Source organism: Tenrec ecaudatus, chromosome 6, assembly GCF_050624435.1.
Source record: "Tenrec ecaudatus isolate mTenEca1 chromosome 6, mTenEca1.hap1, whole genome shotgun sequence".
Taxonomy (NCBI): Eukaryota; Metazoa; Chordata; class Mammalia; order Afrosoricida; family Tenrecidae; genus Tenrec; species Tenrec ecaudatus.
In genome coordinates, this window is record NC_134535.1 from 18,129,558 (window position 1) to 18,157,458 (window position 27,901).

Consider the following 27,901-nt stretch of genomic DNA (forward strand, 5'->3'; position numbering starts at 1 on the left):
ATGGCAGAGAAATGTTCTTTGGAATCAGCTAGGCATACTGTTAGGTGGGGCAAAACTCGAACTAAACTTTGCTTCGGTAGTGGGTTAAGAACCTCAGCATTTTGCGTTACTTTTACACTGGTCCCAGCTGCTTCCATTTCCAAATTCCAGTCGGAAGAGTCTGCTGTCTACTCCCTTTCAAAGACCGGCGTAGCAGCAGGTCGCCTCGCCTGGCCAGCTGAATGCACACCCCACCCACCTTGATGTGGGTATTGCAGAAAGTGCAGCGCACCAGGGAAGAAAGCCCAGAGTCAGTGGGTCAATGAAGATGACACCTTTATTTAATGTGACGCACCCTACACTTGCCAATAATCACATCGCCCCCACTTCAGTAGTCCCCTGAAGACAACTCAAAGGAGTCTGACCCAAGGCAGTGACCCAGCAGACTTCTGGGCTGCCCTGACCACTCACGGAGGCTCTGTCATAGGGCAGCTACCAGCCCAGGTTGACTGGAAGTCAAGAGGGAGAGCGGCATCACGACACTGTTTCATTCCAAACCAGTGCCTCCCCTCATAGATAAGACAAAAGAGGGGCAGAGCAGTGTTGCTGGTTGTGAAGATAAGGGGGTGTGGGCGGAGGACTGAGAATAGTCCTGAAGGGGACAGGCCCATGGCATGGGGCACTCGCCCTGGCACACCCCTGGACCTTGCTTCCGCTAGCGTGCCCAGGCAACATGGACGTGTGAGCCGTGGGGCAACCAGATGCGTCCGTTCTGCATCTACACCAGCAGTACAGGGAACTTGGCCATCTGTCGCCTGATGGAGAGTACGTAGCGTCTCAGGAGCCTTGACCTGAAAGTGGTCTTCAAAAGAGCTTCTGAGGTCTGTGTTGGCTTGGGAATTCTAATCAATTCTGAGCAGAGGGCAGCCTGCCTCAGCATCCTACAGGAGGGGAGACCGCACTGTCTGCCTGGGAGCCCCGGGGAAGGCTGGACAGACTGCTTCTTTCCGGGGGCACAAGCACCAATCACAGACATCCTGCACTTCAAAAACTCAGGTGCTTTTGAATGTCGGTCACTCCAGCCACCCATCCTCATCCCAAACAAACACACACACACACACACACACACACTGCAATGCAACATCACTAGGCCACAAGGAAACGTAGCAGAGAGCTACACTGTGTTTGCAACGTCACAGGTTCAAGGTGACCCTTCCAAACCCAGTCCCAATTAAAGCCATATGGCATGGATGGAGTGGACACTCCTGAGTCTAAATGGGTCGTGTCCCCTCCCGCCCCCTGCAGTGTGTGGGAGATGCTCAGAGATGACACAACCCCCCAGAAAGAAAAGGTCAACATCCCAAAGCTTTACCTTTCCACTAAGCTACTCGCGGGAAGTCCCATCACTGATGGGAGACAGGGACTCGGTGTCTATGTGCACACAAATGTTTTCACAGAAATATAGGACTCAAGATATTCTTGCAGCACACAACGCCCAAGCCATGTCCTTCTATGCGAAACATTTCCTACAGCAGGGGAAGAAAACCAGCAATATTTCTCCGATTTCCTGCAGAACATGCATTGTTCTCTCCGTGTTGTGAACCAGATTTAACTGCCGTCACCACAGCATGTTTCTGTACAGTTGCTTGTATGTTAACTCATTTGTGGTTTTGGCCTTTTTCTAGTTGTAGGAGAAATAAATCTTCAATTTCATCTATTTCAAATCTTAAACACATACACATTCTTCCAAAAGCAGGCTAGCTGTAAAAGGCCAGGCACCGGGAGCAGTAGGAGTCTGCTGTTGGGAGAGCATCTCTTTGCTTTGTAAGTCAGGGGCCCGGCTTTCAAAGCACTGGATGAAAATCATCCTTCAGAACCACCCACCCCAAGGGCAGCCAGGAACGAGTCCCTAAGACACAATGGGCTGAGATGCTCCAGCTGGGCTACTTACTCAGAGTGGGCAGGCAGAGTGAGCACAGCCCAAGGTCAGGGCCCGGACCCACCCACACTGTATTCCTTGTCCAAAGCGAGCTTCTGAAAATGAGTGTGTGTGGAAAGAGGGGCCATGTACAAAGTAAAAAGAGCCCCCACGCCCACTGCCAGTGAGACCAGTGCCCAGAAGGACGGTGATGAGGCGCCCTGGAAGCCACGCGGAGTATCCCATAAAAGTCAGGACAATGGCCAGGTCATTGACATGTACTTTTCCTTAAAATCGGATGCAGAACATTATCAAGAAACAGTTTCCAGTCCCAGGAGAGAGCCAGAGGGTAGAAATCAGAAGTGAGGGGTCCCCAAATCGATACCTTGCTCAACAGTAGCACTGAGCCCAGACCCCACCCCTGGAGGGCCAGCATCTCTACTAAGAGGCTTCTATGAATGCATGTCTGTCTTACTGTCAGTCAGGACCAGGAAAGGAACCAGCAGTCGCTGCACCAAGGGATGACACCTGGGGAGCGAGCGGGGGAGGCGGGGCCCGGACCACCAAGGCACAAACTCCCCCCAGTGAGACGGCCAGCCCGTCACATGAATGGCAGCTGGTTGTCCATGAACCGGCCCCTACCAGGTCTGAAGGGACCTCTGTTATTGGGGCCTCCTCGCCCTGGAAATGTGGGGTTCGGCTCCGGAATCACTGGATCAAAGTGTGGTCTGCGTGGGGGAAACTGGCCAGGAATCTGCCCAGGCCCAGGGATGAGGGAACCGATTGGGCCTCCAGCGAAGGGAAGCAAGGGTCTCACATCGTACTCGCCACCAATGATTCCCGGGGGATACAGAGGGCTGGGGGAGTAGGGGCCCAAGGGGTGGGGGTAGAACGGCAATGGCGTGGGGTGCGGTGGTGAGGGCAGGTACACCGGCTGTCTCCTCTCCTTGTAGCTGAGTTTGTAGCGCTGTACAAAGAAAGCCAACAGGACATGTGTGGTAAGAGGCCAGCCCGTCTCCGTGGTGCCCCTCCCTCCCACGCCACCTACGAGAACTTTGGCCCATCTCTAGCTGTGGGAGTAAGGTGGCAGCTGGGCACAGGGCCACAAGAACCCCGCTCGTTAGCAGAACTCTGTTATTAAGCTGTGTGGCAGCAGAGAACCTCTGCTCAATTGAGATCAGGGGAACCCCGAGCGGGGAGGCGTGGAGGGGAAGTCCTTCCACACTAGGCTAGGGCTCTCGTGCCGACATGCAATCTCGGCTCCGCCTTTTCCCCCAGGGGGCTGGGGCAGCTGTTGAAAACTCATGCCACAAAATAGAAAGGTAAGAGAAGGGAATTCTTTTTCTTTTTAACCTAAATTATATCCTAAATGGAGCTCCGTGTAAACAAAAATACAAACTGCTCATCATTTAGGGGATGAGACGTACTCCCGTGAGGAGGTTTCCAAAGGGTCACGGCAAGAAGGAACGAAAAGCTAACGGGACTGCTCCACGGCTGCCTGGCGCCCCGGCCTGGCAGGGCTTCACGGTTAGTGTTCTCTCTGCGGTCACCCCGGAGCTCTTCTTGGGATGCCAATGTCCCTACCGGCCTCATTCATTCTTTGCATCACTCCCTAGTCTCACGGCTAGGTGTTAGCACAAAGACGATCGCACCCTAGCAAGACTGTTTTCAGCAACAAAAGGTTGTTGGGTTGAGCCCACCAGGTTGGCAGCCCGTCCCATACAGAGGACAGGCCAGGACACTCAAGGGGGTGCAGCTCAACTCTCCTGAAGGGCCGAGGGAGCTTGGACTGATGGTCAGTGCCCATGGACGCCACACACACAACACCCCCCCCCACACACACACACACCTTTCCACTCCCTGAGCTACAGCTACGAATCTAACCAAACAGCTCTCCATTGCATCAAGTTAAAGTGAAAGGCTGCCCCCTTCGGGCATTCACTCCCTAGCTCGTTGTGCACAAAGCGCGGGCTTGGAAATGGAAGAACACCTACCTGTTTCCAATCCATGTGGAACTCCCGGACAAACTTAATGCCTGCAACGGGAAACAAAGCACCAGCACTGAGGTGAACGCGGAGAGCGAGCACAGACAGGAAGGTGAGTCACTGACATAAGACACAGGGTGTCCCCGTCCTTTCGGAACCGAAGTCCACCCCTTTCTTGGTGGTGAAAGGTGGCCGCCACCACTGGGTGACAGAGCTGTGAAGACTGCTGCCCTCGGGGAGGAGGGGGCGTGGCAGACAGCTCCCTCCCTGCACTCACTCACTGGTCTACACATCGCCTCCCTCTCCTTCCGTCCAGCAGTGGCCCACATCCCAGGGGACACCAACTCAGCGCCCACTTTTGGGCATCTGGGACACAGCTCTGGGGGCTTACTAGTGTGTACTTCATTTATATACTGACATGGGTGCTTATTCCAAACATGTGACCTAGGAGAGGAGGAACATTTGTAAGTCTAGTGGGCTTGGATACCGATCAATGATTTCTCCTGGGTCATAGCATGCCCGTGGAAATAAGACGGCCCAGTGACACTGTAAGAAGACACCTTCTCAAACCCGCCCACCCTGCTGACAAGCAAGTCTGTGGACAACCATCTGGAAGGAGGTGGCCGCTACTTGAGCCTGAAATGGGGCTTGAGCAGGCGCCTGCAAGGTCCCGGCTCCTCGTGCGAGTGTCCCTGCGCCGGCCTACCCTTTCTTTGGTAAGTTCTGTGCAGCGGTCATTTGGCCTGGCATTCCCATTAAAATTAGCATTCTTTTGAGGTAGTACCCTTAATTGCGGCTTCTTGTGGCACAATCACATTTAAAATCTCTGATGCGGGGGCATAAAGTGGGGGGGCGGGATAAGCAATAGTCAGCAGGTCAGAAAAAAAGGAGCCAACCAAGCCAGGCATATTTTTAACTTTGTGAACTTAAGCACACACACACACGGAGATCGACCACTTACCGCCCCTCCTCGCCCACACCTCCCGCCCCGGCTCTCGTGGCTCAGGTCACGGTGTGTGAGCATCACATACAGCACCATCGCTGCACTGCTTTAGGTGCGAACCACACGGCACGTTACGTTGCAGCTCACCGGACAAGCGCGTGCAGAACTAAGGGGAAGTTCACTCGGATCGCATAAGACGCATGCAGACTGTCCGGTTTTTATGCAATGATCCCAGCAAGGGACCCGACAGCCTTCAGAAACCTTCCTAGACCTTGTTTCTTATTTTAAGAAAACATCATCTCTAGGAAACAGAGCAATGCAGAGATTTGCTATAAATTATGTTAGCCCCACTTGACCTTCAGCCACTCGTTCTTCCACATTACATGGCTACACAGGACTCTGTGACCACTTGGAAGCCATGGTATCGTCTTGTTCAAGACAAGTTTCATACGCCAGGTCCTTCCAGGGGTTTATTCTTTTTTAAGTAGAAAGTGTAACTTGCACTGCCGACCCACAATCACCAAGCTGAAATAACTGCCTGTTGGAGGTCTGAGTCGAAAATGCTTCTCGGTAGGCTGATGTCCTGACCGCAATCATAATGGAAATAAATCGCCCACACCCCGAGAGAGCGAGCACGTGAGCGAGGAAACAAGCACACTCCAAGGAAAGGGTGGGAGGATCGCTGCCCTTCGAGTCATGCTTCGCAGTGCAGTTTAGATTGTGTGTGTCCTTATTTGCTTACGAAGGTGGCACCCTGGACTGATCGTCCAGGGTGGTGTTTTCCAAAGAAGTGGCGACATCACCCCACGGGGAGGCGGGAGGCTGCAAAAGCAGATGCCTAGACTTTATCCTGGATTATGGGCGAGGGTCACTTGTACCTCCTAAAAACCACATAGTAAGCCTACAACCAAAACCTTTCCTGCAAACTGGGTAACTAAGGCCTGGGTAGGAAAGAGCCCGTCAACAAGTCTTCAATGGAAGTTACCTGGAAAATCCCGCAGAAGCAAATACCTCCACAGGAGCTGGTCATTGGACGCAATGAAGAGGTCCCGACACACCGCCGACAGGGACAGGACAGAGCGGACATCCAACAGTCGGAGGATGCGCAGCTTCAGCTCCAGTGGGAGGACTAGCAGCCCAAATGCATCTGGGAGGTTCAGGGCTGGAGGAGAGAGGGGCAGGACCGTGTGAACGAGCACTCACTGCTCCTGCCGCCTTGTGCCCCATGAGATGGCGTATCAATTACTCAACAGGGCACTGATCACCAATTCTACCCTGAGAGGGACTGTACTGCCAAAGTACAGAAGGGCAGGCCCTACATCCCGGCTACCATTTCCTGGGAATGCAAACGTTTATTAATACAGGCCAGCTGAATTACAAACAACGCCCCCTCCCCACTGACAATTCTAAGGACTCCTGGTAGTGCCAGGGGTTAGACACAGAGCGGCTCCCAGGCAGAGGGAGAAAGATGTGGCTGCCTGCTACCATCAAGGCTTAGGCTCACAGCCTTAAGGTCGCAGGTTCTGTGACCGACAGCATCACTCGGAGCCGGAATCACCTCAACACTAGTGGGCGGCAGTGTGTATGACAATTCTAAATACTAGCCAGTGGCTTCTTTATGCCAAGCAAGACTCCATTGTAACCTCATTTGTCTACTCAATTACCAAAACAAATCAACACCAACACCCTCAAGCTTTTATCATTGGTTCTCAACCCTACCCTTATTATCTGTGGGATTCGGGATTAAGTCATTTAACCTCTCTCTCACTTGAGATCCTTTAGTACTATCCCCTACCCGTCACTAAGTGGCTGTGAGAACTCAATGTATTTCCATGTAGAGTGTCTGGCACCTAAGAAGCACTCGAGGGTTAGCAATTACTACTATCTCTTGCCTCACTAGCCACCACCGAGTCGATGCTGACTCACAGAGACCCTACAGCACAAGGGAGACGTGCTCCGGGGGCTCCGAGACTTTAACCCTGTCCGAGTAGAAAGCCTCGTCTTTCTTGTTAGGGGCTGGCTGGTGATTTCAAACTGCTGACCTTGCTGTTAGTAGCCAGAGGTAAAACCACTACACCACCAGGGTTCCTTATCTCATGTCCAGCAGACTAAAACAAAGAGGAGGGCATTGGGAGGAAAGGTGGTCAGGAAGGCAGGTAAATTCAGAAGCAAGGGAAGAAAAGAATGAAATGGATGCCAAGGTGAAATGTACTTCACTTTTGAACATTACTGATTCTTGTGGAATGAGTGCGTAACCATTCTCCACTCAAAGGCAGTCAACACTCAGCAAAGACGGATCTGAGGGTTCAGAGATCCCGAGTCCACAGCCAGCGAGGACACTGTTGCCAGCAGCGGCCATGGAGGCATTCGTGGCGCGGATGCTCATCCTTCCTCGACAGACACGTGGCAAACTGAAGCCGCAAGCCGCCTATTCCAGCGGTTCTCGCCTTCCTAATGCTGCGCCCAGCCTTTCATACAGTTCCTCATGTGTGGGACCCCAACCATAAAAGCATTTTCGCTGCTACTTTATAACGGTAATTTTGCTACTGTTATGCACCGGGCGACCCCTATGAAAGGGCCATTCGACCCCCAAAGGGGTTACAACCCACTGATTGAGAACCGCTGGCCTATACATACCAGAGGGTACCTCCCTCCCCACCAAAACTGGAAAAAGGTCTGCTGGGCAGAACTATCAAAGTATACCTTTTTCCTGCTAGGCAAGCATCCAGCAACTCACACTGAGTTAGTGCACCCAGTGGTGTCACCTGGGAAGGGTCTCTCTGGTCTCAGTGGATTTTTTGGTAAAAGCAATTTTCCTTGAACCTCATTTTTATGATGGCCGATTGAAGAGAACAGCTTGTGGCTGTGATTTTTTGTTTCCAGCTCGTGAAAAATGCTGCAGAAACTGTTGTGATGTTGAACACAGCTGAGAAGAACAGCACTATGGGAAAAACTTAAGTGTACCAGTGGTTTTCGCTTTTCAAAAAAAGGTCAAATATCGGTTGATGACAAGCCTCATTCTGGACGTCCATCAAGTCCCTGGATGGACGAAAATGTCGACTCATAGTCCATTTGGAGTTTGTCCCACCAGGTCAGACTGTTCATCAAGCTTTCTATGCAGAGGTTCTAAAAAATTGTGTAACAGTGAGCAACTAAAAAGGCCTGACTTGTGGCAGGCAGGGGGACTGGTTTTGCCACCACGATAATGCAGCTGCTCATGCAGCCGTCTCAGTGCACCAGTTTTTGGCCAAAATCAGCCTGCCTCTCCTGCCCCGCTGTGTGACTTCTGTTTCCACAAACGAACAGGGACATGAAAGGACAGTGATTTGATGACAGACAAGAGGTGGGAAAAAACGTAGCAAGAAAGTGAGGGCAGCACAGACCCAGGCTGTGTTCATTCTGTGGTCGCAGCAGGAGCCTCTAACCACAGCTTCACAGTTGCTGCCAGTGTTAAAGCAGCACACATGTGAGTGAAACACCTATCAGAGTGCTTCAGAGTGCCCCAGTAAATGTTAGTTTTAAAAATTACTTTTTAATCAACCTCAATTTATAGACTCATTTTATGTCTGTATTTACCGAACACTTATTAGGACCATACTCTACGCCAGACCATGAGAACACACAAGCAGAAGACACGGTCCCTGCTTTCAGGCTATCTGCAACCTTAGAGGGAGGGAAATCCGATCACTTACAGTACACTGAGGAAAAAATCCACCCTACAAAAGCAAACAAACGCTGCCATCCAATTGATTCTGACGCAGTGACCCTACAGGTCCAAGCAGCATCACTGCAAAGGGTTCCCAAGGCTGTAATCTTTACGGAAGCCGGCTGCCACATCTTTGTCCCAATGAGTATGACCTGCCAGCAGCTGAGCGCTGAACCCCTGCGCCATCAGCCCGGTGTAGACGATGCTCTGGAGACACAAGAGGGCTGAGGAGCCCTTCAGAACTAACGGTGGCGTGGAGTGTTGGAAGAGCAGGCCCTCAGTAGCAGAGGGAGGTCAGATGGCACGGGACCGCCGAGCTGCCATGGCAGACCTAGGCATTCCTCCCAGCATTCCACCTGGGTGGCTCCTCTCTCACCTTGTCGGGTAAAAGCCAGGAGAGGATACACCATCTGGTCCTTGAAGAGGCGGGAGAGCTTCTGGAGATCTTTGTAGATCTTGGCCACATCTGTCCCTGGTTTGGGTTGTTTTTCATGAAAAATGAGAACACAAGATCAAGTAGAACAAGTTGCAGCAATATGTCAGAGAGGAAACATCCATCCCTACAAAGGAAACACATGGTCTCTGTCCCTTGGAGAAGACGAGGGAGGGGACATTGACTGGCAGAACTGCATCTTTCGCATGAAGCTAGGAACCTCAAGATAGCAATTAACAGAGCTGTGGCCAGCTTCAGAAGCACGGGCTGCAAGTGCAGCAGTAAAATTGTCTACAATGTGCGTGCAGTCCATCCCGGCCCATGGAAGCCATGGTGAGAGCCGGCTGTGTGCCTCAAGGCTTTTAGGGGCTGGCATCTCAGAAGGAGACTGTCTGCCAAGATGCTGCCAGTCAAATGCACGAACCGTGTCCCCAGCCAGACTCATAAAGGACTCGCAGACAGGCAGTAACGAAAACCAAGCTGAGGAACACTGGCCGTGGTTGAAGTTAAATGTCATTTCAGGTAATGCCCAGGTTCTGTTTCCATCCAACTAGAAGCTGTTACAACTCTGGAACCCGGTCTCTCCTTTTCCAGCCCGCCGGGCTTCACGGAAGCCAGGCTCTCCAGGCCCGCACCCTCTCCTCGGAACTGAGGCAGTTGATGCCATGTCCCACTGTGCTGAACCTACTGCCCCGCCACGCTAATATTCACTGGGACAAGGAACACAACCATAAATGTGAAGTCCATCAGGCCACTGGTACCTCAATGGAAACCGCTCCCCTTCCACCCAATCTTTCCTTTCTTTAATCACCGACCTGCTTCCCATAACTGAGGTTTAACTGAAGAGCAATCTGTGGATATTTTCACATATGTAAGCAAAGTCAGGCCTGTAACAGCGCCTCTAGGTAAGATCCCCGTCGGCCTAAATTTACCGACAGTCCCCAAGTACAATGTCCAACTTAGGCCCGTAAGTACAGCCCAATCCCCAAGAAAGCCTACTACCTTAAAAATCCCAGGTGCAGACAATGCATCCTGCATAACCCATGGCACTATTTTGCAACACACCTCCACACATGATGATTACTGTGTAGTGTTGGGTGTGCTTGTGTCTCGGAAGTGCTCCTTCGCTGCTGTCCTGTGTAGAAAGGGGCACTCCGCACGGACTTGAAGCAAGCACTTGCGGAGTGCACTTTCCCTCCACTACACTCTGTGGCAAAGCTGCACCATTATCCACAGATGCCCCAATGCTAAAAACCTCCTGGGCGATAGCTACGGAAACTCCGCAGCATCGACAGCCTGCAAGGGACACACTGACATCATTTCACAGTAGCTGTTACACAGGAAATAATTTTGCCCTCTAAGAAGATCCGAAGAAAACCAAACCAAACTTCACTGCCATCGAGTCAATGCTGACTCGTGTTCCTGTAGGACAGGGGAGACCGCCCCTATACTTTCTGAGACCATAACTTTTTAAAAAAATATTTTATCGGGGGCTCTTAAGAGCTCTTATAACAATCCACACATCAATTGTATTAAGCATATTTGTACATATGCTGCCATCATTTTCTAAACATTTACTATTTGAGCCTTTGATATCAGCTCTCTTGTCCTTCGTTCCCTACTCTCCCACCCTCATGAACCCTTGACAAATTATAAATTTTATTTTCTTATCTTACACCAACCACTGTCTCCCTTCACCCACATTCCTGTTGTTCATTCCCCCTTGGGGGTGGGGCAGGAGGGTTATGCATTGATCATTGATATCAAATCCCCCCTCCTCCCCTTTGTCCTCCACCTTCCCCCTACCCTCCTGGTACTGCTACTCACATTTCTGTTCCTGGGGGGTTTGTCTGAACTGGATTCCGTGTGTCCTGAGCCCTTATCTGTACCTGTGTACATGCTCCAGTCCAGCCAGAACTGAAAGGCAGGACTGGGTCGTAATAGTGGGGGGGGGTGAAGCCTCAAGGAGCCAGAGGAATGTTGTGTTTCACTGGTGCTGTCCTGCACCCTGGTTGACTCATCCCTTCCTTGTGACCCTTCTGTGAGAGGATGTCCTATTATGTACAGATGGGTTTGGGGTCTCTGCGGCAGCCCCCCTTGTTCTCAACAACGGGTTTGTATTTTTTCTTTTGGGTCTTCTGATGCATGTTACCTGATCCCATCGACACCTCATGATCACACAGGCTGGTGTGTTTCTTGATTCTCTGCTAGAGGGCTGTTTGTTTAACTTCAAGCCTTTAAGGCCCAAGACGCTGTATCTTTTGATAGTCAGGCACCATCAGCTTTCTTCATCACATTTGCTTAGGCACTCATTTTGTCTTCAGCAATTATGTCAGGAGGGTGAGCATCACAGAATGCCAAGTTGCTAGAACTAAGTGTTCTTGCATTGAGGGAGGGCTTAAGTAGAGGCCCAAAATTCATCTGTTTCCTCAATGTATTCCCATATAAATATATGTACATAACCAATACCTCTATTTTTATTAATTAATATATTTATATAGGTATACACCTATGTTTATACCTCTATCATTATGCGACTATAATGCTTTACAAGAATAGAAAGCCTCATCTTTCTCCTAATAAGCAACTGGTGGTATCAAACTGTCGACCTTGCAGTTAGCAGTCCAACACATAACCACTATGCCACAAGGACAAGAAAAACGGGGGGGAAAGATATTCCCCAAATTCTAACCAGAATCACTGCACTCTTCCCACCCCAACTGATGCCACAGTTCTCCCTGACCTGCGGCTGTGGAGCCATGTGCTGTGTCCTTACCACAATCTAAAAAGACCTTGGCACTTTGAGAGAAGACCGGGAATTTCCTTGCACTTGCTTTGCTCTGATTCGGGGGTGGCCAGCCCTTCGCCGTCTCTCTAAGCATGCTTTTCAGTGAGTTTCCCAGAGCTCCATGAGCGGCGTCAAGCCGCAGCTTCATTACCTGCTTCCATTCTGCAGATGAATGACTCTGGCAGCAGCTGCAGTCGTTTCACGCTTCTAATCTCATGGTCAGTTTTCAGGGTCGCTGGAAAGAAGCACACGGACGAGGGGAAGCGTGTGTCACTTCATCGATTATGTTGCATTGCTTGGACCCCTACACACTAAGGACACCTTATACAGCACAGCCTGCTCCGATGCCCACAGAAGCAGCAGTCGGGATATCAAGCAATGTATCACATTGGGCAACTCTGCTACACAAGGCATTTTTTTATCATTTTATTGGGGGCTCGTACAACTCTTAACACAATCCATACATCCATCCGTGGTGTCAAGCACATCTGTACATCCGTTGCCCTCATCATTCTCAAAACATTTGCTTTCTACTTGAGCCCTTGATATCAGTTCCTCATTTTCCTCTCCCTCTTTGCCCCCTCCCTCATGAACCCTTGATAATTTATAAATTATTTTTTTGTCATATCTTACACTGCCCGGCGTCTCCCTTCACCCACTTTTCTGTTGTCCATCCCCCAGGGAGGCGGTTGTATGTAGATCCTGTGATCGGTTCCCCACAAGGCCTTTTTATAGGGTTGAGGAGAAAGGCCATCACTTTGAGGACGAAATGTGTCCGAGCTAAGCCACGGTGTTTTAATCGTCTCAGACGCAAGAAGAACGGTGCATTTGCACTCTAGCGCTGACCAAGAGTACTGAGAGCGCTACGGGCTGCCAGGGGAGCACGCAGACCTGACTTCTCAGTGCACGCAGAGTGCTCCCCAGCAGCGGGAGGGAGACACTCGTCCGTCCGTCCGTCTCAGAGACTGTGGCCCTATTCTGAGGAGAGAGCAGTCCCTGGGAAAGGACATCATGCTCGGCGAAGGGGAGGGTCAGAGAGAAAGATGAAGAGCCTCGAGGAGACGGGCTGACCAGCTCCCTCGGTGTGAGGGCGGCACAGGGTGCAGCAGTGTGGTGCGCTGTGCACAAAGGGTCACTGTGAGCGACTAACAGAGGCAACAACTGCTGTCACATAAATTAAAATTCCTCTCAAAAAACTGCAGAAGGTACCTTTCTATAAAATCCACCAGGTGTTACCAACAGCAGCTGATTAGTGATTGAAAGACAGGCAACAGGTTAATAGAAATACAATGAACTCATTATTTCTAACCGGGCCACTAAAAACCCCAGTTATTTTTTATTTAACCCCGAGCCATGAGTCTTCCCTTGTTCATTACAAGAATCCTGCCAGTGTTCACAGCATCCTCCCCTCCCGAGACCCAAATGGCCAGTGGCCTTGACATCAGCAGCGTGTCCCATTCTAGCGTGGGCTTCACCGCACCCCATGAGAGGGCAGGGAGGTGCTTGTGCACATGCGCAGTGAGCAGGATGCCTTGCGGGAAGAGCAAAGGGGTAAGGACAGGCTGCTCCTGGCCTGCAGGAAAGGAGCAAACAGAGACAGGCGGTCCAAGCCGGCCGTGCCATCGTCCTAACACCCCTCTCACAGCAACGACTGCAGGAAACAAGGGACACAGAGGACAGCTGCGGGGCCCTGAGCATCAAAGGTGGTGCTGAGGAACATGGACTGGTGCTGGGTGGGAGGAGGGGAAGCGCAGAAACAGCAGACATGGAGAACCTCGGGTCAGCGGTGCCAGCAAGCCAGCAGTGCAGCCACCCTGAGGCAACGCCCACAGCAATCCCAGCCAAGCGGGGTGACTGTGTCCCCACGTCCAGAGCCTCTACACTGTAGAAGTTAATTGTCCTCAACAGACCCTTGTGCCCACCCCCACCCACCTAAAAGCCCCTCCAATGGAAGCCAGCAGCGAGATGGTGCCTCCCACCTGACTCATTCGTCTCTCCAGCCCTCCCCACACCTCCTACCTGTACATGCAGTCAGTCTGGCAGCATCTAGCCCAAAGACTAGGACCTTTAGGCGCCCTTCAAAAATAGAACTGGACCTACCTCCTCCAGGGATCTTGCCTTTGAGCCAAGCGAGACTGACCTATAAAACGAATGATCCCACCTGGGAGGAAGACAGTCCTTAGAACCATCAGCCACAGGAGACTAACAGGGCAACACATGTCCAGGGGCAAAGCTGGGCCGGCAGGAGCGGAGCGGGCAGCAGAGAAGCCTGGTGAGGAGCCCAGGGGGCAAGGAACGTACAGTTACAGCGAGGAGACCACACTAACGTCAGGAAGCAAAACGTGACTAAACTGTTGAACGGGGAACAAATGTGCTCTGTAAACTTTCACCCTGTCCACAATCAATACCCAATAAACAATAATGACCAGTCCACCGAGAGGACATAACCATGGTAAACATAGACGCACCCACAGCAGGGCTCCTGGTATAGAAGGGGGGGGGGGACTCTTAACAGCATTGGAAAGAGAAAGGGACCCCCCCCAACCCACGGCTGCCGAGTCCATTCTGACTCGGAGCAGCGTTCCCCTGTCCATGAAGGACAGAGCAACTCGGAAGAAACCCAGCAAGATGGGCAAGCTCTAAATGGCACCATCAGCCACGTGAGAGCACACGCCCTTTCCCGATGCACTCAGCCCGTTCTCCAGAATAGACATCTCAGACCACCGAGCAAGCCTCAATGCTTTCAGAACACTCAACTGATACGAAGCACATTCTCTACGGTCACGATGCCTTCAAAGCAGAAATCTGTCACAGGGAAAAATCAAATACGTGGAAACCGAACAATCTGCTTAAACGCCACTGCATCATAAGAATCAACAGAAAGAGAGCAGCACAAGAAACCGATGTCAACAGGAGGGGGAGGAAATAGCAACAGTTCAGAGCAGAAAACAACAGAGAGCATCAACAAGACTCCAAGTTGGTTCTGGAAAAGGATCAACAGAAATCAGCAAGCTGCTGTCAAAGTGACTGGAGAATATCAGGAAGGAAGCAAATGCCGTGGGTGACATTGCAATACAAGCTGCTAAACTATAAAGGGAGCTTTAACAGAACACTATGAAAAATCGGTCAACAAATTTGAAAACCTAGAACAGGCCAATGTCTGGAAACACCCTCCAACCTAACCAGACTCACAACAAAAGGAGAGACTTTAGGAGGAATGAGACCACCATCGACAACACACCCTGCCCTGGCGACTTCCATCAGTAAACTCTGGCCAAGCTGCAGAGAACAACTCACACTCCTGCAGAGCACAGAAAAGGAGCACGCCCCGATTCATTGTACGAAGTCAGTCAGCCAAGCTACTCGTCAGACAGGCACCGCAAAGAGGTTTACGAGCCAATGTCCTTCAGGCATACAGAAGTGAGAATCCTCAACAGAACTGCAGCCATAGAATCCAGCAGCATACACAGAACCACAACCAAGTGAGGCGCATACCGGGTGCACTAGTTAAACCATGGTTATGCCAACTAGATACTAAAGGAGAGGGGTGGAGTCAGACCTGTCAATCAGGTTGTATACACTAATGCTGTCTTCCCGGGGGCGTGGCCTGGTCATAAGGAGAATCCTGCCAACCTCCTCCCTCCCCCTCCCCTTCCTGCTGGCTGGTCACCCTGAAAGCAGCGGGAACCCTGCCATGCTTCCACCCACCTTGGATCCACAGAGCTGTGTGCCCACCAGCCTGTGAGCTTCCTGCATTCTGCACCACTGCATGTGGCTGTGTGAGTGTGAAGAGGGTCTTAGGATTAGAACTGGACTTAAGGACTTGAACTAAGTAAGCTGGATGCTTTCTAGATATAAATACTTCTCGATATAAAGCTCTCTCTCACATAGGTGTGTTTCTCTAAGTCAACCTGGTCTCACACCAAGTACGTACAGGTGGCTCAAAATTAGAAAATCAATGTACTCTATCAACCTCTTGGAGGACAATACTGGCACTAATAAAAAAATCTCAAAAAGCAGTAACTGTTGGCAAAGCTGTGGAGACTGGGATGCTCATACAATGTCTGGGGAAAGTACAACCACTATGGACATTGGTAAGGCATTTCCTCACAAAGCTAAAGTTAGAAACAACAAAAGATCCAGCAAGCCCACTGTCAAGTGTGCGGCCTGAAGAAAGAAGTGCCGTGACACAAATGGACACTCGCCCAGCCTTGCGCACCGCCGCGCGAGTCACAAGAGCACGAGGATGGAGACTGCCGAGTGTCGTCCACCCACAGGTGGAAGGGCGCGCAGCCTGTGGCGCGTGCACACAGTGCAACGATAAAAAATAGCGACACTTCTGGAAACACCGCACTGCACGGAGGAGTTTAGAGGACACTCTGCTGAGTGAGCTCAATCACTAACGGGCAAATACTGCCTGATGCCACTGTTACACACACACATAAGGGGGGAAGCCTTTAATGATTACCAGGGACGGGACAGGGAAGGAGGAAACTTCCTAGCAAGATAAGAAGACCATGCTAACAATGGTGAAGGGAAAGGTATACACCGTGTGGAGAGAAGTCAGCTGACCGTGGCCCTGGCCAAGGCCAAGGCTGACTCTGAGAGGGACACATGAGTAAAAGGCTGCGGTGGTTATTGACCCAGCAAAGACAATCCTGCAGCAATAGTATTAGCAAACAATTTCCCAGTGGATGCACCGCAGATAGGTATGCGGAGAGGTGGAGAAGGTGCAGGCGAGCACACCCGACTACAGATATGGGCGATGAATATTTCTACATACAGAATTGTAGGCATGGGATGTCTATTATTATCAACGGATCAAGAGCACAGTCACGGGAACTGCTCAAAGTCAAACCCCTTGCAGGATGCAGTCCTTAAGCTCAAATGCTCGGGACAACTGTGTCAACGAAACAATAGTATTTGTTCATAAACAGAACGTTCTGCATCTTCCTGGGATGAGCAGCGTCTGAGGGCCTAAGAGCCTGCAGGAGGCCATTGAAGATGCAGCTACTGGTCTCTCCATCTGGAGAAAAGGAGAGTGGAGAAAATCAAAGACTCAAGGGGGCAATCAGTCCAAAGGTCTACGAGATCACATGAACCACAATCGGAGAGAGAACTGGTGCTGTCCAGCTAACGACTGATCGTTCTGATTGAATCAAAACGGAGGGAGGGCTCAGAGCAGAGTAGAAATCAAATTCACGGAAAAGACCAGCCTTACGGGTCTGACAGAGGTGACAGGGAGCCCTGAGACGATGGCCCAGAAACATCCTTCAGACCTGAAGCCGGAGTCATTCCAGGAGAGCGCCTTCCAGGCAAGCAAAGGCGGGCCCATAAAATGAACAACAGGGCCCCACCCCTGTCCACCTTCCTTAGAACAGTCCATTACTCGAGATCAAAAGGACATTTGTGCAAAGGCAAAGATGAAATGGAAGGAAGGAGTAGAAAATCCAGACGGAAACCAAGAGCCCGGGGCAGAAAGCCAGTGCTGACTCGGTGTGGGAAATGCAACCAGTGTGTGGAACACATTACAGCTATGAACTTGCATGTGGAATGAATTTGCACGGCCAAATTCCACCTAACGCACCCAACAAACCGCAATCTTGAAGTTAAAAACAAAAGAAATCATCACGATATTTAGTAGTCACTCTCTTTGTGTTATCAGTCCTGCAACTCAGGAACGGAGGTTATGAATCAAATGCTGTTACAGTACTTCTGTAGAAAGTCCCACCTCACACCCACTATTTGCTCATTTCAGTCTTACAGTGACGACATGCTGCAGCAGAACGGTCAGGTGACGGCAGGCACGGCTGGTACTCGGCCCAGGAATGCCCACCTGAAAGCGACAGTCAAGACTCGTGACACACTTGCTGAGGAGCTGCTGTTGACAGTCATGTCCTGACAAGCAGGTCCACCCCAGCTGCTTGGGCTGACCCTCCTAACAAGAAGCCAAGAAGCCAGTGACTGGGAGGAAACCATAGGGACTGTCACTGACAAGCTCCACGTCATTCCTGTCAAAGATTAAGGGTGAGGGAGTAGTGTTCAAGGAGGTAGCTTTCAAAATAAATTTCAGCATGTTAAAAAAAAAATCATCTCTTCAAATAAGTCTGAAGGTGGGAGTTCAACACTGAAAGACCCACGGTGCTACCCAAGGTTGAAGTGGGGGTCCTTGCTTCCATCTCAGCAGACCCCAGGCCAGGGGCCTACGACACAGCCAAGAGAGGGAGTCTGAGCTGTTCCGGGCTTGCCACGCCACCTTGTCTAGTGAAAAGATGAAGCTCCAAGACAAACACCCGACACCGGGAGCATGCCCAGGCCCTCTGACGGTGTCCCCGACAGGCCACCAGGCGCTCCCACAGGCCACTGGGCCGGCCTTTGAACGGCCTCCAAGCTTGAGCAAAATGCAAAGAGGGACTGCACTGGTCTCCCAAGGAAATTCTTTAACATGCCGAGAGAGAGAGAGAGAGAGAGAGAGAGAGAGAGAGAGAGAGAGAGAGAGAGAGAGAGAGAGAGAGAGAGAGAGAGAGAGACGCACTCTTATTCCAATGACTTAAGCAGGGACAGGGATGGTGACAAAACATACACATACTGAGGCCTCCGACCCCTTGCGGTTGTCGCACCCAACTACTCAGTGATGCAACTGGATGAAAAGGACCCCTGTGACCCCATTCTCATCCTTTCTCTGGTTTAAACCTAAGACTAAGGGCACCCAGCAGGTGGACGAAGAAGAAGTCTCTCCAGATTCCATGAGCAGCAGACCCATCTCACTTCTAGTCGCACAACATGGTGCCCAGTGAAAGCTTCCATTGCTCGTCCTTAACGACTTCCACTACAAAAGAAAAACAGAAATGGGAGCAAAAAAGAAGTAACATTTTACAAGGTCAGCCATCCAGGGGGTAGGCCTGTGGCCTATCATCTCTCAGACGCTGGGTTCTCAGTGGGCCATGGATCCTGACAGCCACCAGCTGAGGTGGCTAGAAAATCATGTGGAGAGAAAGACAAAGGACAGGACTGCCGGGCAATCACCATTTATAACGATGAGGTTTCCCAAAGGCACACAGGTGAGAGCAGCCAGGCCGCCGTTGCAGAGGGGGTGTGTGTACTGCAGCTTATACACGCCCCCGGACTTCCAGTTCTCCGGCATGGACGTGGCCTTGGTTTCTGTGCCCTGGCCAACGAAAAAAAGGGAAAACAAACAATGAAGAAAAGTCTTACTTGCAAGGAAATTAAAAATGGAGCAGGCCCCCAAGTGGTCTAGAAATAACACTTGACACTAAAATGCCCATGGCCGGTGAGTCAGCTCTGACTCGTGGTGACCCTGTCAGACAGGGTAGAACTGTCCCTTAGAGTTTTCAAGGCCTGCCTCATCTTTCTCCTGAGCGACAGCCCGTGGATTCAAACCGCTGACCGACTGTTTAGCAGCTGAGTGCATCCCCAGGGTTCCATGCCGTCAGTCCCCCAGTCAGTGTCAAGTCATTAACAGTGTTACTAACGGAGGGTAGGAAGGAGCCTGGCATTCTCCTATCAAAACGTTGTTGAGACAGAGAGGAGGGGAGCCTCGGAGAGTGTGGCCCTTCCTCACCCTTGAGGCCTGAGTGTGAACTCACTCCCGTGGCTCAGTTTCCAGCCAAGGAACAGGCAGGTCTATGAAGGGCACAACAGTACTAGAGAGGTGTGAACACCTGGGAATAATCAACCACTTGGGAGCAAAAGGGCAGTGCTGACCCAAGGACAAGGCTCTGAAGGGCTAGGAAAGGAGGACAGGAAACAAGAAACACGGGGAGGAAGTGGGATCCATGGTGTTACATCCAGGGACGGCAATCAATGAGATGGCACAGAGTGCGTCCAAACTGTTGACCCTGAAACTGATGGCCAGCTCTGTCAACCTCAAGGATTTTCCACATGGGTACCATAGATCCATGAGGGAGGAATGCCTCTCTTTAAAGATACTTCTCTGCCTAGCAAAGTCACACTCAGGCCCCAAATCTATGAAAGTCGCACTCATTAAAGCAAGGTCCCAAATCAATGACAGTCCCGTTCATTAAGCAGAGTCCCAGTGCTTCCTTTGTGAAGCCCTCAAAAAATAGAAATGTCGTACTCTAGCTTATCGTTCATTCTCAAACATCCTGCTCAGGTGCTCTCATCCCAAACTTCTAGTGTGCCACTGTCCTAATGCAAATACTCCTGGACCTGTCTTCCTCCCCCACGTAAGGGCGCCTTTGGGGACAAGGGCAGTTCGCACACGTGTGTTGCAAGGGCCAATGAGCGAACTCCACACTTCTGTTAAGAACAGCCTGGCCCACAGAGCAGCAGCAGTTTCCTGGGGGAGCCCCATCCCAGACTTGGGAAATGAATCTGCATTTTTGGATGAGATCCCCAGAAGAATGACGGAAGATAAGGGCAGTGTAAGAACAAAGTCCCCCTTCCTGAGTCTTACTAAGTTACTGGCATTTCATCCCAGACGTAAAGGAGGTAGCTGTCTAATGTAATGCCCACTCTAGACCGAGTAACCACACTGTACCTACAGGTTCTCATACATAACCTTGTCTTCCTTCCCACAGCTGTCAACACCGCGGCAACACTACTAGAGACTGGAGAGAGGAAGGAGGAAACAATGGGCGGAGGCACTGACTGAGTGGAGCGTAGGCCTGTCACTGTGTTACCTATTCTCCATTCCTGCCCAGCCACATTTCATTAACAACCAAAGCATGCTCCTCTGCAATGTTCTTTGCTTTTCAGGAAACAAAGAAAGCTGAAGGGGCAAGATGAGGACTGCAGGAGGAGGGAGCTGGGGTTCCCAGAGAAAACTTTCAGGCCAGGCCTGGCTAGCTTCGAAGACTGAGCAGGTGCACTGTCATGATGGGAAATTCCTGAGCACAACTTTCCTGGCCTTTTTCTCACCAATGCAGTTTCTGATTTTATAAAAATACCTGCAGATTAAGTCCTCATGATCATCCTGTATCCTCTGAGAAAATCTATCACGAGCCCCTGAGGGGTCCCAAATAACATCCCCCAGAGACCTCCCCCATAACCCCTGACCTGACCTCTCAGCCTTGACATTCCTGGTGCCCTGGGCAGATACCCTCGGGAGCCACGGTTTGGATCAGACTTGTCTTTGTGAAAAGCAGTCTGGGTGGCACCACGGGGTAAGCAGTAGACTGCTGAGCCACAGAGTCCAGGGTTCAAACACACCAGCTCCTCCACAGGGGAAAGATGGGGCTGCCTGCTCCTATAAAGACCGACAGCTTCGGGAAAACTCATACAGGGTGTGACTCCACGCTCCTGGGGTTTTTTGGGAAGGCACCAAACTGAGACCAAGACAAGTGTGTGACTGAAAGTCTGTAACCACCCACTGAGCACAGAGGAATGTTTAAAGACACGTTGTCCAGGAAAAGCCTGTGCACACATGAACCAGGGCCCTGGTTGCAACGCCTTTTGACTCATCCTTGTACTTATTGCATGTCCCTTTCACATCAGGAAAGGCACGCCAGCGTTCTGCTCGCGGTACTCACCTGGGGAATGTAGCCCGACTCCAACATGAGCAGGTGGATCAACACGATCAAGGCGTCACTGGCATTGGAGCAGTGAGCAGCATGATACAGGGTGTCCAGCGAGTGGGGCACTCGCCCTTCCACCGCCTCGCTGCAGAGCATTGGCTCTGAGGGGCAGAAACCGGTGCCCACTCCCATACCCACAGCATCTTCAACTGGCTCCTCTTCAACATTTTGACTAGGACCTGGCTGAGAAGGACAAGGACAATAGCAGACACATTAGGCAGACTCTTCTTGCTGTGCTGTGCTTTCTATGCTAAAATGAACTGGGATGAGTGCCTGGGAAAGTGGAGGGTCAGTGAAAGAGAGGACGAGCCTCCACAAGATGGACTGACACAGACTGCAGTGACGGGCTCGGACAAGGCACCTGAGGCTGGCACGGCACATGGCAATGTTTCCCTCTGCCGCGCAACAGTCACCAGGAGGCGGGGACAATTCAATGTTATCTAGCAAGGACAACGTGTTCCGTTCTGCTTACTTAGCCGATGCTACTGTTTCAAGAATACACAGCATCATTTAGTAAGTTTCCCTAAGGTTTTACAGCACCCTATAGGAGCACTACTGACACAGTGGTTACACATTAGGCTGCAAACCACAAGGTCTGCAGTTTGATAACACATCAATCTCTGGGAGAAAGAAGGGACGTTCTACTCTCATAAGAGTTACCATTTGCGAAACTCACAGGAGCCAGCCTACCATCCTTATAGGGAGGGTCGTTAAGAGTTATTATCGACTGACGGCAGTGAGTTACAGGATTATTGTGATTCAGCATCCACTGGATGGCAGTGAGTTTGTTTTGGGTCAGGTGCACACATGGGGACTTCAATCCTTCATGAAAAAATTCCATTGTCATTTACTGCCACTTTCCAGAAGCCTTTTGAAACCCCCTATTAACGTCTTAGGCTATAAACCACACTTTTTAAAACTAACATTACTTAAAGGAAATTCATTTAAGAAATTACTTGAGGCACCATTACCTAGTTTTCAAGTCTTCAAATGGACAGTGGCAAAGAAACTGTCACATACAGTGTGGAAAGGTCCAGCGTTTATTGGGCCAGGTGAACTGTGCCCAGGTGGGCCCTCCACCATAAGGGATCCATGAGCGCATCTATCAATAAAAGGTTCTAGCTATCCCTTATTGCCATTTCTTTAAAAATGGCAATGGGTTAGGTTTAAAGTTTTGCATTGCTAGAAATAGGTAAATGTATATAAGCAGTCACTAGTGAATAAGACAGCAAAAGAATCGAATCGATGCATTTGAACGAAGGGGCTGGAGAATACTGAAAAGTACCATGGGCTGCCAAAGAACTAACACATCTGCCTAGGAAGACGTACAGCCAGTCTGCCGCTTAGAAGCAACAGGTGAGACTGCATCTCACACACTGTGGGCATGGTATCAGGAGAGACTGGTCCCTGGAAAAGGACATCACGGTTGGTACAGCAGAGCCTCAGTGAAACACGAGACCTCAAGAAGAGGGACTGACACAGTGGCTGGCACATGGGCTCGAGGGAACAACTGTGAGGCTGGTGCCACACGAGCCTGCAAGTCAGCGGAACTCACTCAATGGCATGTATGGGCAAGCACGTGTGCTCACATGGCTGGGTGGGTGACACAGGAAAACTGGCAGGGAATCTGATATAACGGGAGACGATCGTTTACAGGAAGGAAGAGCAGAAGTTAATCTGAGAAAGACTGAGCATGGAAAGTTTTCAGAAAGCCTTGAAAACCAGGAGGCAGTGCCAAATAGACATTTCCCTCCTCTGTAAAATGCCGGGGGCGGGGGGGAAAACTGGGGCTATTATGGCTTCTGCACCTCAAAAATCGTGAGCACAGCAACACCCATGAGACAGTTACTAAAGCACGGAGAGCACCATGCAAAGTGACTGGGGCACAGGTTGTCTAAGGGCTGGGTGAAAGGAAAGTGAGAAATCACCCCAAGGCCATGAGCTAAGGGCACAGTAGAGCCAGGCAGTGGGTCACAGTGCGGCACATATTTCCCAATGTGTGTTGGATAGATGGCGTCGGAAGGTGTCTCTCTCCAGGTGTCAATGCCCTGAAGTCCATGTAGAGATCCATGGATTGTCCAGGGGGCTTCAAAAAGTTCATCAGAAACAAAAACCCATCCCCTTTCAAGTCCATCTCTCCAAGAACTGGGAGGCGAGTCCTGGGGTGCAGTGGTCAGAGTCCCGGGGTGCACCAGCTCCCCTAGAGAAAGGGGACAGCCATCCTCAGAACCCCTCCAGAGCCGTCCTACTGTCCTGGAAGGTCATTATGCCTTGGATTCAACTTGAGGCCGTGAGTTGGGGTTTGCGATCCCCTTAAACGAGGTCCCTGGAAGGTGCCAACAGTCCAGCCCTCAGCCACGAACCCAGCAGTGGCGCTGCAGAGCCAGCCTGCCCACCGCTTCTAGAAAGACCACTGTGCAGACACCAGGAGTGGCCAAGGGCCGGGGCCACGCAACAGCAGCAGGCTTGCTTCATGTTGCTTTACTAAGTACACGCGGCCAAAGTAGGAACCATGCGCTTCAGAGGCAATGAGTGACGGAAGCCAAGGACTAATTATCTTCAAGGTGTTGTCAGAACAAAACAGAAGCAAAAAAGAGTGTTAAAATCCAGATACACTTGAGTACTCTGTGGGATGTAATATGTAACCTACACATGATTACCCCGACTGGTACAGAAAGAATTCAACTGACGCATTCAGCTTGATTTATTAACCAATGGAGTTCCTGGCTTGGTCATTAGCACTCACCACACTGTTGCCATTGCCGGCACCAGACTGGGCTGCTAGGCCTTGGGACGAATCACTCAATTGTTCATCAGGTGCGCTGGACGGGGCGGAGCTGGCGGCCAAAGGGGCTTGGTCATTATTCTGGTGTGAGGAACGCTCTGAATCTGTGGATGAAGGCAAGTTAGGTGCTGGAATGGCATCTTCAAGAACCAGACATATCAAGTCCCCAGAAACAATCCCAAAGGAAGCCAAGGTCTCTTCATCTCCAGTGAGGACATCCTTGTTGTTCAACGTAATTGCAAACCGGGCATCAGAACTGCCAAGAAAGACGGATAAGGACGGTAAGGGCTACCTGTGACCATTACTCTCCGGAGTACATTTAAGGTATATTGAATGGCCCGAGAAGAACCAAGCATTAAAGGCAAAACGACCACCACCTTCCCCCCAAAACAGGCCATGGTTTGGAGAAAAGTATCAAAACTAGCTGTTTTTATCAAGTACCTAGGTTACAAACTTCTTATGACTAGCTCCAGGAATAGATACATTGTCATTTCTTCTTACTTGTCTGTCTAAATCAATCCTAAAGCATATTTTTTATACATTTTATTAACCTCTTGGGAATTGGGGTACTTCTTCAAATTCCCAACACGGCAGTTTAACCAGCAGTATTTTTCTCTTTTAAGCGTTACATGGAGGAGAGCCCTGGTGGCATGGGGATTAAGCATTGGGCTATTAACCACAGGGTCAGCAGTTCTAACCCACCAGCCACTTCAAGGGAGAAAGATGAGGCTTTCTGTTCCTGTAAAGATCTGTAGTCTGGAGAACCCACAGGGGCAGTTCTACCCTATCCTATAGGGTCACTATGAGTTGGCATCGACTAGATAGCTGTCAATTTTTTGAAAACCTGTGGATGACAAATACACCTTTCTTACTGACAGTGCCTTTTGATATCTCAATAAGGAACAAAATCTAACGACTCCCTGCTGAACAAACCAAGAGCTCAAGTAAGTCCATAAGCTATTAATGAACTCCCACTCTTTCTTCAACACGCATGCTCTGACTTTGTAAGGATAGCCATGGCACAATGGTCAGAAATAACTTCTTAAACCAGTGGGAAAGGTTTAATGGGATCATTTACAATCAGGAAGCTGAGTTTATCAACTTTTTGAGACGTTAACAAAGGTTATTTTCAGGCTTACAATGCTGTATTTTAAAAAGTGATTGATTCATTTATTGCTTTTCTTTCATCCGTGTAAGTCCATTTTCCCTTACTGATTAAAAAAAAGCCACTGGTAGAGAAATTACTGGAATAAAAACTACCTCTGCTTCTGAGAAACAAATGGTTCTGCTGCTGTTTTCAAAATGTCCTGATAAAACATTGAAAATCTGCCAACTGCCCACAAAAACACCAGGCCAACTTTGGCAGAAGAGGACCATTTCTGTGTGAACAGCATTTCGGCTTCAGGTGTTACTCTCTCACAGTATCCACGTGTAATGTGAATGAATACCCAAGTATTTATTAGGAGAAAGGGGAAAGAAGATACATCTGCGTAATAAAAAATGCCGGCCTCCCTTCAGCCTTTAGACAAAGGAAAGAGCTATTTATAAAACAGCACTTTGTCTTCAAGGGGCAGCTGTAAATGGTTGTTTTCTGGACTCACATCTTCACTTCACCAGAAAATGAAACTCTAGGGAAACCACAGGCTTTGCCCCAATATTTTAGGGCAAGCCCAAACCCACATGCTCAGAAGAAGATACTTAAAACAGCAGCGTCCTGAGCACAGCACACAGTTTAAAACTGCCCACTGGCTACACAATGAGCATACTTTCAGAAGCATGAATTGACTTTTTCATACAGGGCAGCCTCGAATGTCACAAGCAAACCTGAAAGAGAAACTCACTTCAGCTCTTGGCAAACTAGTGTCACTTTAGATTTCGAATTCCTCTGTGCCCTCTCCTTCAGAGTTAAAAAGTAATTTCTACATATATACATAAGTGCAAGGTGGTGCAACAAGGAAACCCTTAGTGAAGTGGTTCTCAGCCTTCCTCGTGCCCTTTTATACAGTTCCTCATGTGGTGGTGACCCCCCCAACCAGAAAATGATTTTCCTTACTACTTCATCACTGTAATTTTGCTACTGTTATGAACTGGGTGACCCCTGGGAAAGGGCAGTCGTGACCCACAGGTTGAGAACCACTGACTTAATGCATGCTACCTAGGATCAGGCTTGTGGCTTAATATAATATTTAAAAGGAAGTATGTCCATACTTCAGTTGGGAGGGAAACGGGCTTACTTTGGATCTAACACTGTCTTAATTTGGGAAAGCCATGAGAAAATCATAATATAGACTCACTTTATTCAACTCTAAAAATAAACTGGAAGCTCAGGAGAGTCTTGTAAAAGGAACCACTAAATGCATAAGGTTTTCTCTCAAAGACTCCCCGGGCCAGCACCAATATAAAGTCCCCCAGGGCACGGCTTTATGTTGTCTTAGCTCAAATTCCAAGTTCACAAGCTCCTGCCTGAAAACGCAGAAACACCCTCATTCTGCCCTCCACTCCATTCCTGTCCCCTGAGGACACCTTCTACGAAAACGAAACCGCCTCACCAGCAGCCCCATAAATGATGAACAGAAATGGATGCCGTGCCTCTCAACTTCACTGTCCTGAACCTATCAGGCCCAAAGTTTGAACAAAGAAGCCACGTCTCGCCCAAGGCGAATAAAAGAACATCAAACGCCTCCGCCGCCGCGGCGGTACTGTCTGAACCTCGGCAGGGGACACACGGGCTCACCCCGGCGCCCGCAACACAGATCCTCACCGTCCTCCCCAAATCCGCCGCCATCGAGTCGCTTCCGACTCGTGGTGACCCTAGAGCTGCACTGCCCCGCGGGGCTTCGCAGACTGTACATCTTTACGGAGGTAGAAAGCCTCTTCTTTCTTCCACCTAGGGTCTGGTGGATGCGAACTGCTGGCCTAGCGGTAGTCAGCCCAAGGCGTAAGCCACAAGGCGGGCGGCGAAAGTTCCGGGTATTTAAACGCTGGTACTTAACCATCTGCGCTGAGACATGGCAACAGGTGCGCAGCGTGAACTGAACCCCCCGCGGGGGGTCTTGAGAGGGCTCCGCCCAAGCCAAGACCATCGTTTCCAACGTTAGATGGAAAACATCCTGCGGATGGTCGGGTCTTCGGAAATCGAGGCCCGTCACTCACCCAGGAGGGGGTCGGAGCCCCCGGGAGGCTGGGTCATGGGCTCCCTGCAGCCGGGACCGGCGCCCCCGCCGACGCGCCAACCGCAGGCGCTGGCCCCGAGCCCGCGCACAGTCACAGTCCCCAGAGCGCTGCGGGCTGGCGACGCCCCCGCGACGCCAGAGGCTCACGTGACCGCGCCGGGCGCCCCCGCACCCAAGCGAGCGCTCGGGGACACCCGCGCCAGCCGGCTCCCACGCGACCCCGAGCCCCGCGGCGCCACAAGTGGGCGCGCGCAAGAACCCGCGTTCCGCCCCCACGTCGCCACCGGATGCCCGCCAGCCCCGCGCTGGGCCTCGTCCAGGGCGGCCCCGCGTACCTGAACCCCCAGGTGGGCATCGAGACCTGGCCCAGGTGTGCGCGCAGCTGCCCCAGCGTCGGCTCCTCTTGGCGCAACTCCAGCGGCCAGGTCCGCTTCTGAAGTCGGACGCGCAGTTTCATGGCGGCGGCTGGAGGGCCCCGGGGCTCCGGCAGCGACAGTGGCGACAGTGGGGCCGAGCAGCTTCGGCCACTGGCGGCGACCCTGGAGCGGTGACTACCGGCGCCGAGGGAGTGCTGAAGTGTAACGGGGAAACGGCGCCGCTCGCCGGGGGCGACTCGGAACTTCCTGTAAGGGCG

At 50.9% G+C, this 27,901-nt stretch overlaps 1 protein-coding gene across 2 annotated transcripts; it reads right to left on the bottom strand.

Annotated features, from left to right (window-relative positions):
• Positions 1–284: 284 nt before the first annotated feature.
• FBXO7 (F-box protein 7) lies at positions 285–27,901 on the bottom strand. Of its 2 annotated transcripts, none has more exons than XM_075551022.1 (9): positions 27,248–27,373; positions 24,056–24,198; positions 21,265–21,492; positions 18,779–18,920; positions 11,904–11,987; positions 8,908–9,003; positions 5,811–5,987; positions 3,892–3,932; positions 285–2,864 (listed from the first exon to the last, which is right to left on the bottom strand). In XM_075551022.1, the coding sequence occupies exons 1-9, from the start codon at positions 27,282–27,284 to the stop codon at positions 2,499–2,501; spliced, it is 1,314 nt and encodes a 437-aa protein (XP_075407137.1). In that variant the 5' UTR covers positions 27,285–27,373; the 3' UTR covers positions 285–2,498. The 2 variants fall into 2 exon arrangements, with proteins under 2 accessions (XP_075407137.1, XP_075407136.1); XM_075551021.1 differs by lacking the exon at positions 27,248–27,373 and adding an exon at positions 27,603–27,901 and having other exon boundaries at positions 287–2,864; positions 24,056–24,350.

Bases quoted from the DNA above. Each gene is read 5' to 3' on its own strand.
- FBXO7 (XM_075551021.1), bottom strand. From the start codon at position 27,724: ATGAAACTGCGCGTCCGACTTCAGAAGCGGACCTGGCCGCTGGAGTTG. The intron at 11,988-18,778 runs GTGATTGCCCGG...GCTTCTTTCCAG, and splicing joins AAACCTCATCGTTATAAATG to CGACCCTGAAAACTGACCAT. The intron at 3,933-5,810 runs GTAACTTCCATT...TTCCCGTTGCAG, and splicing joins GCTTCTGCGGGATTTTCCAG to GCATTAAGTTTGTCCGGGAG.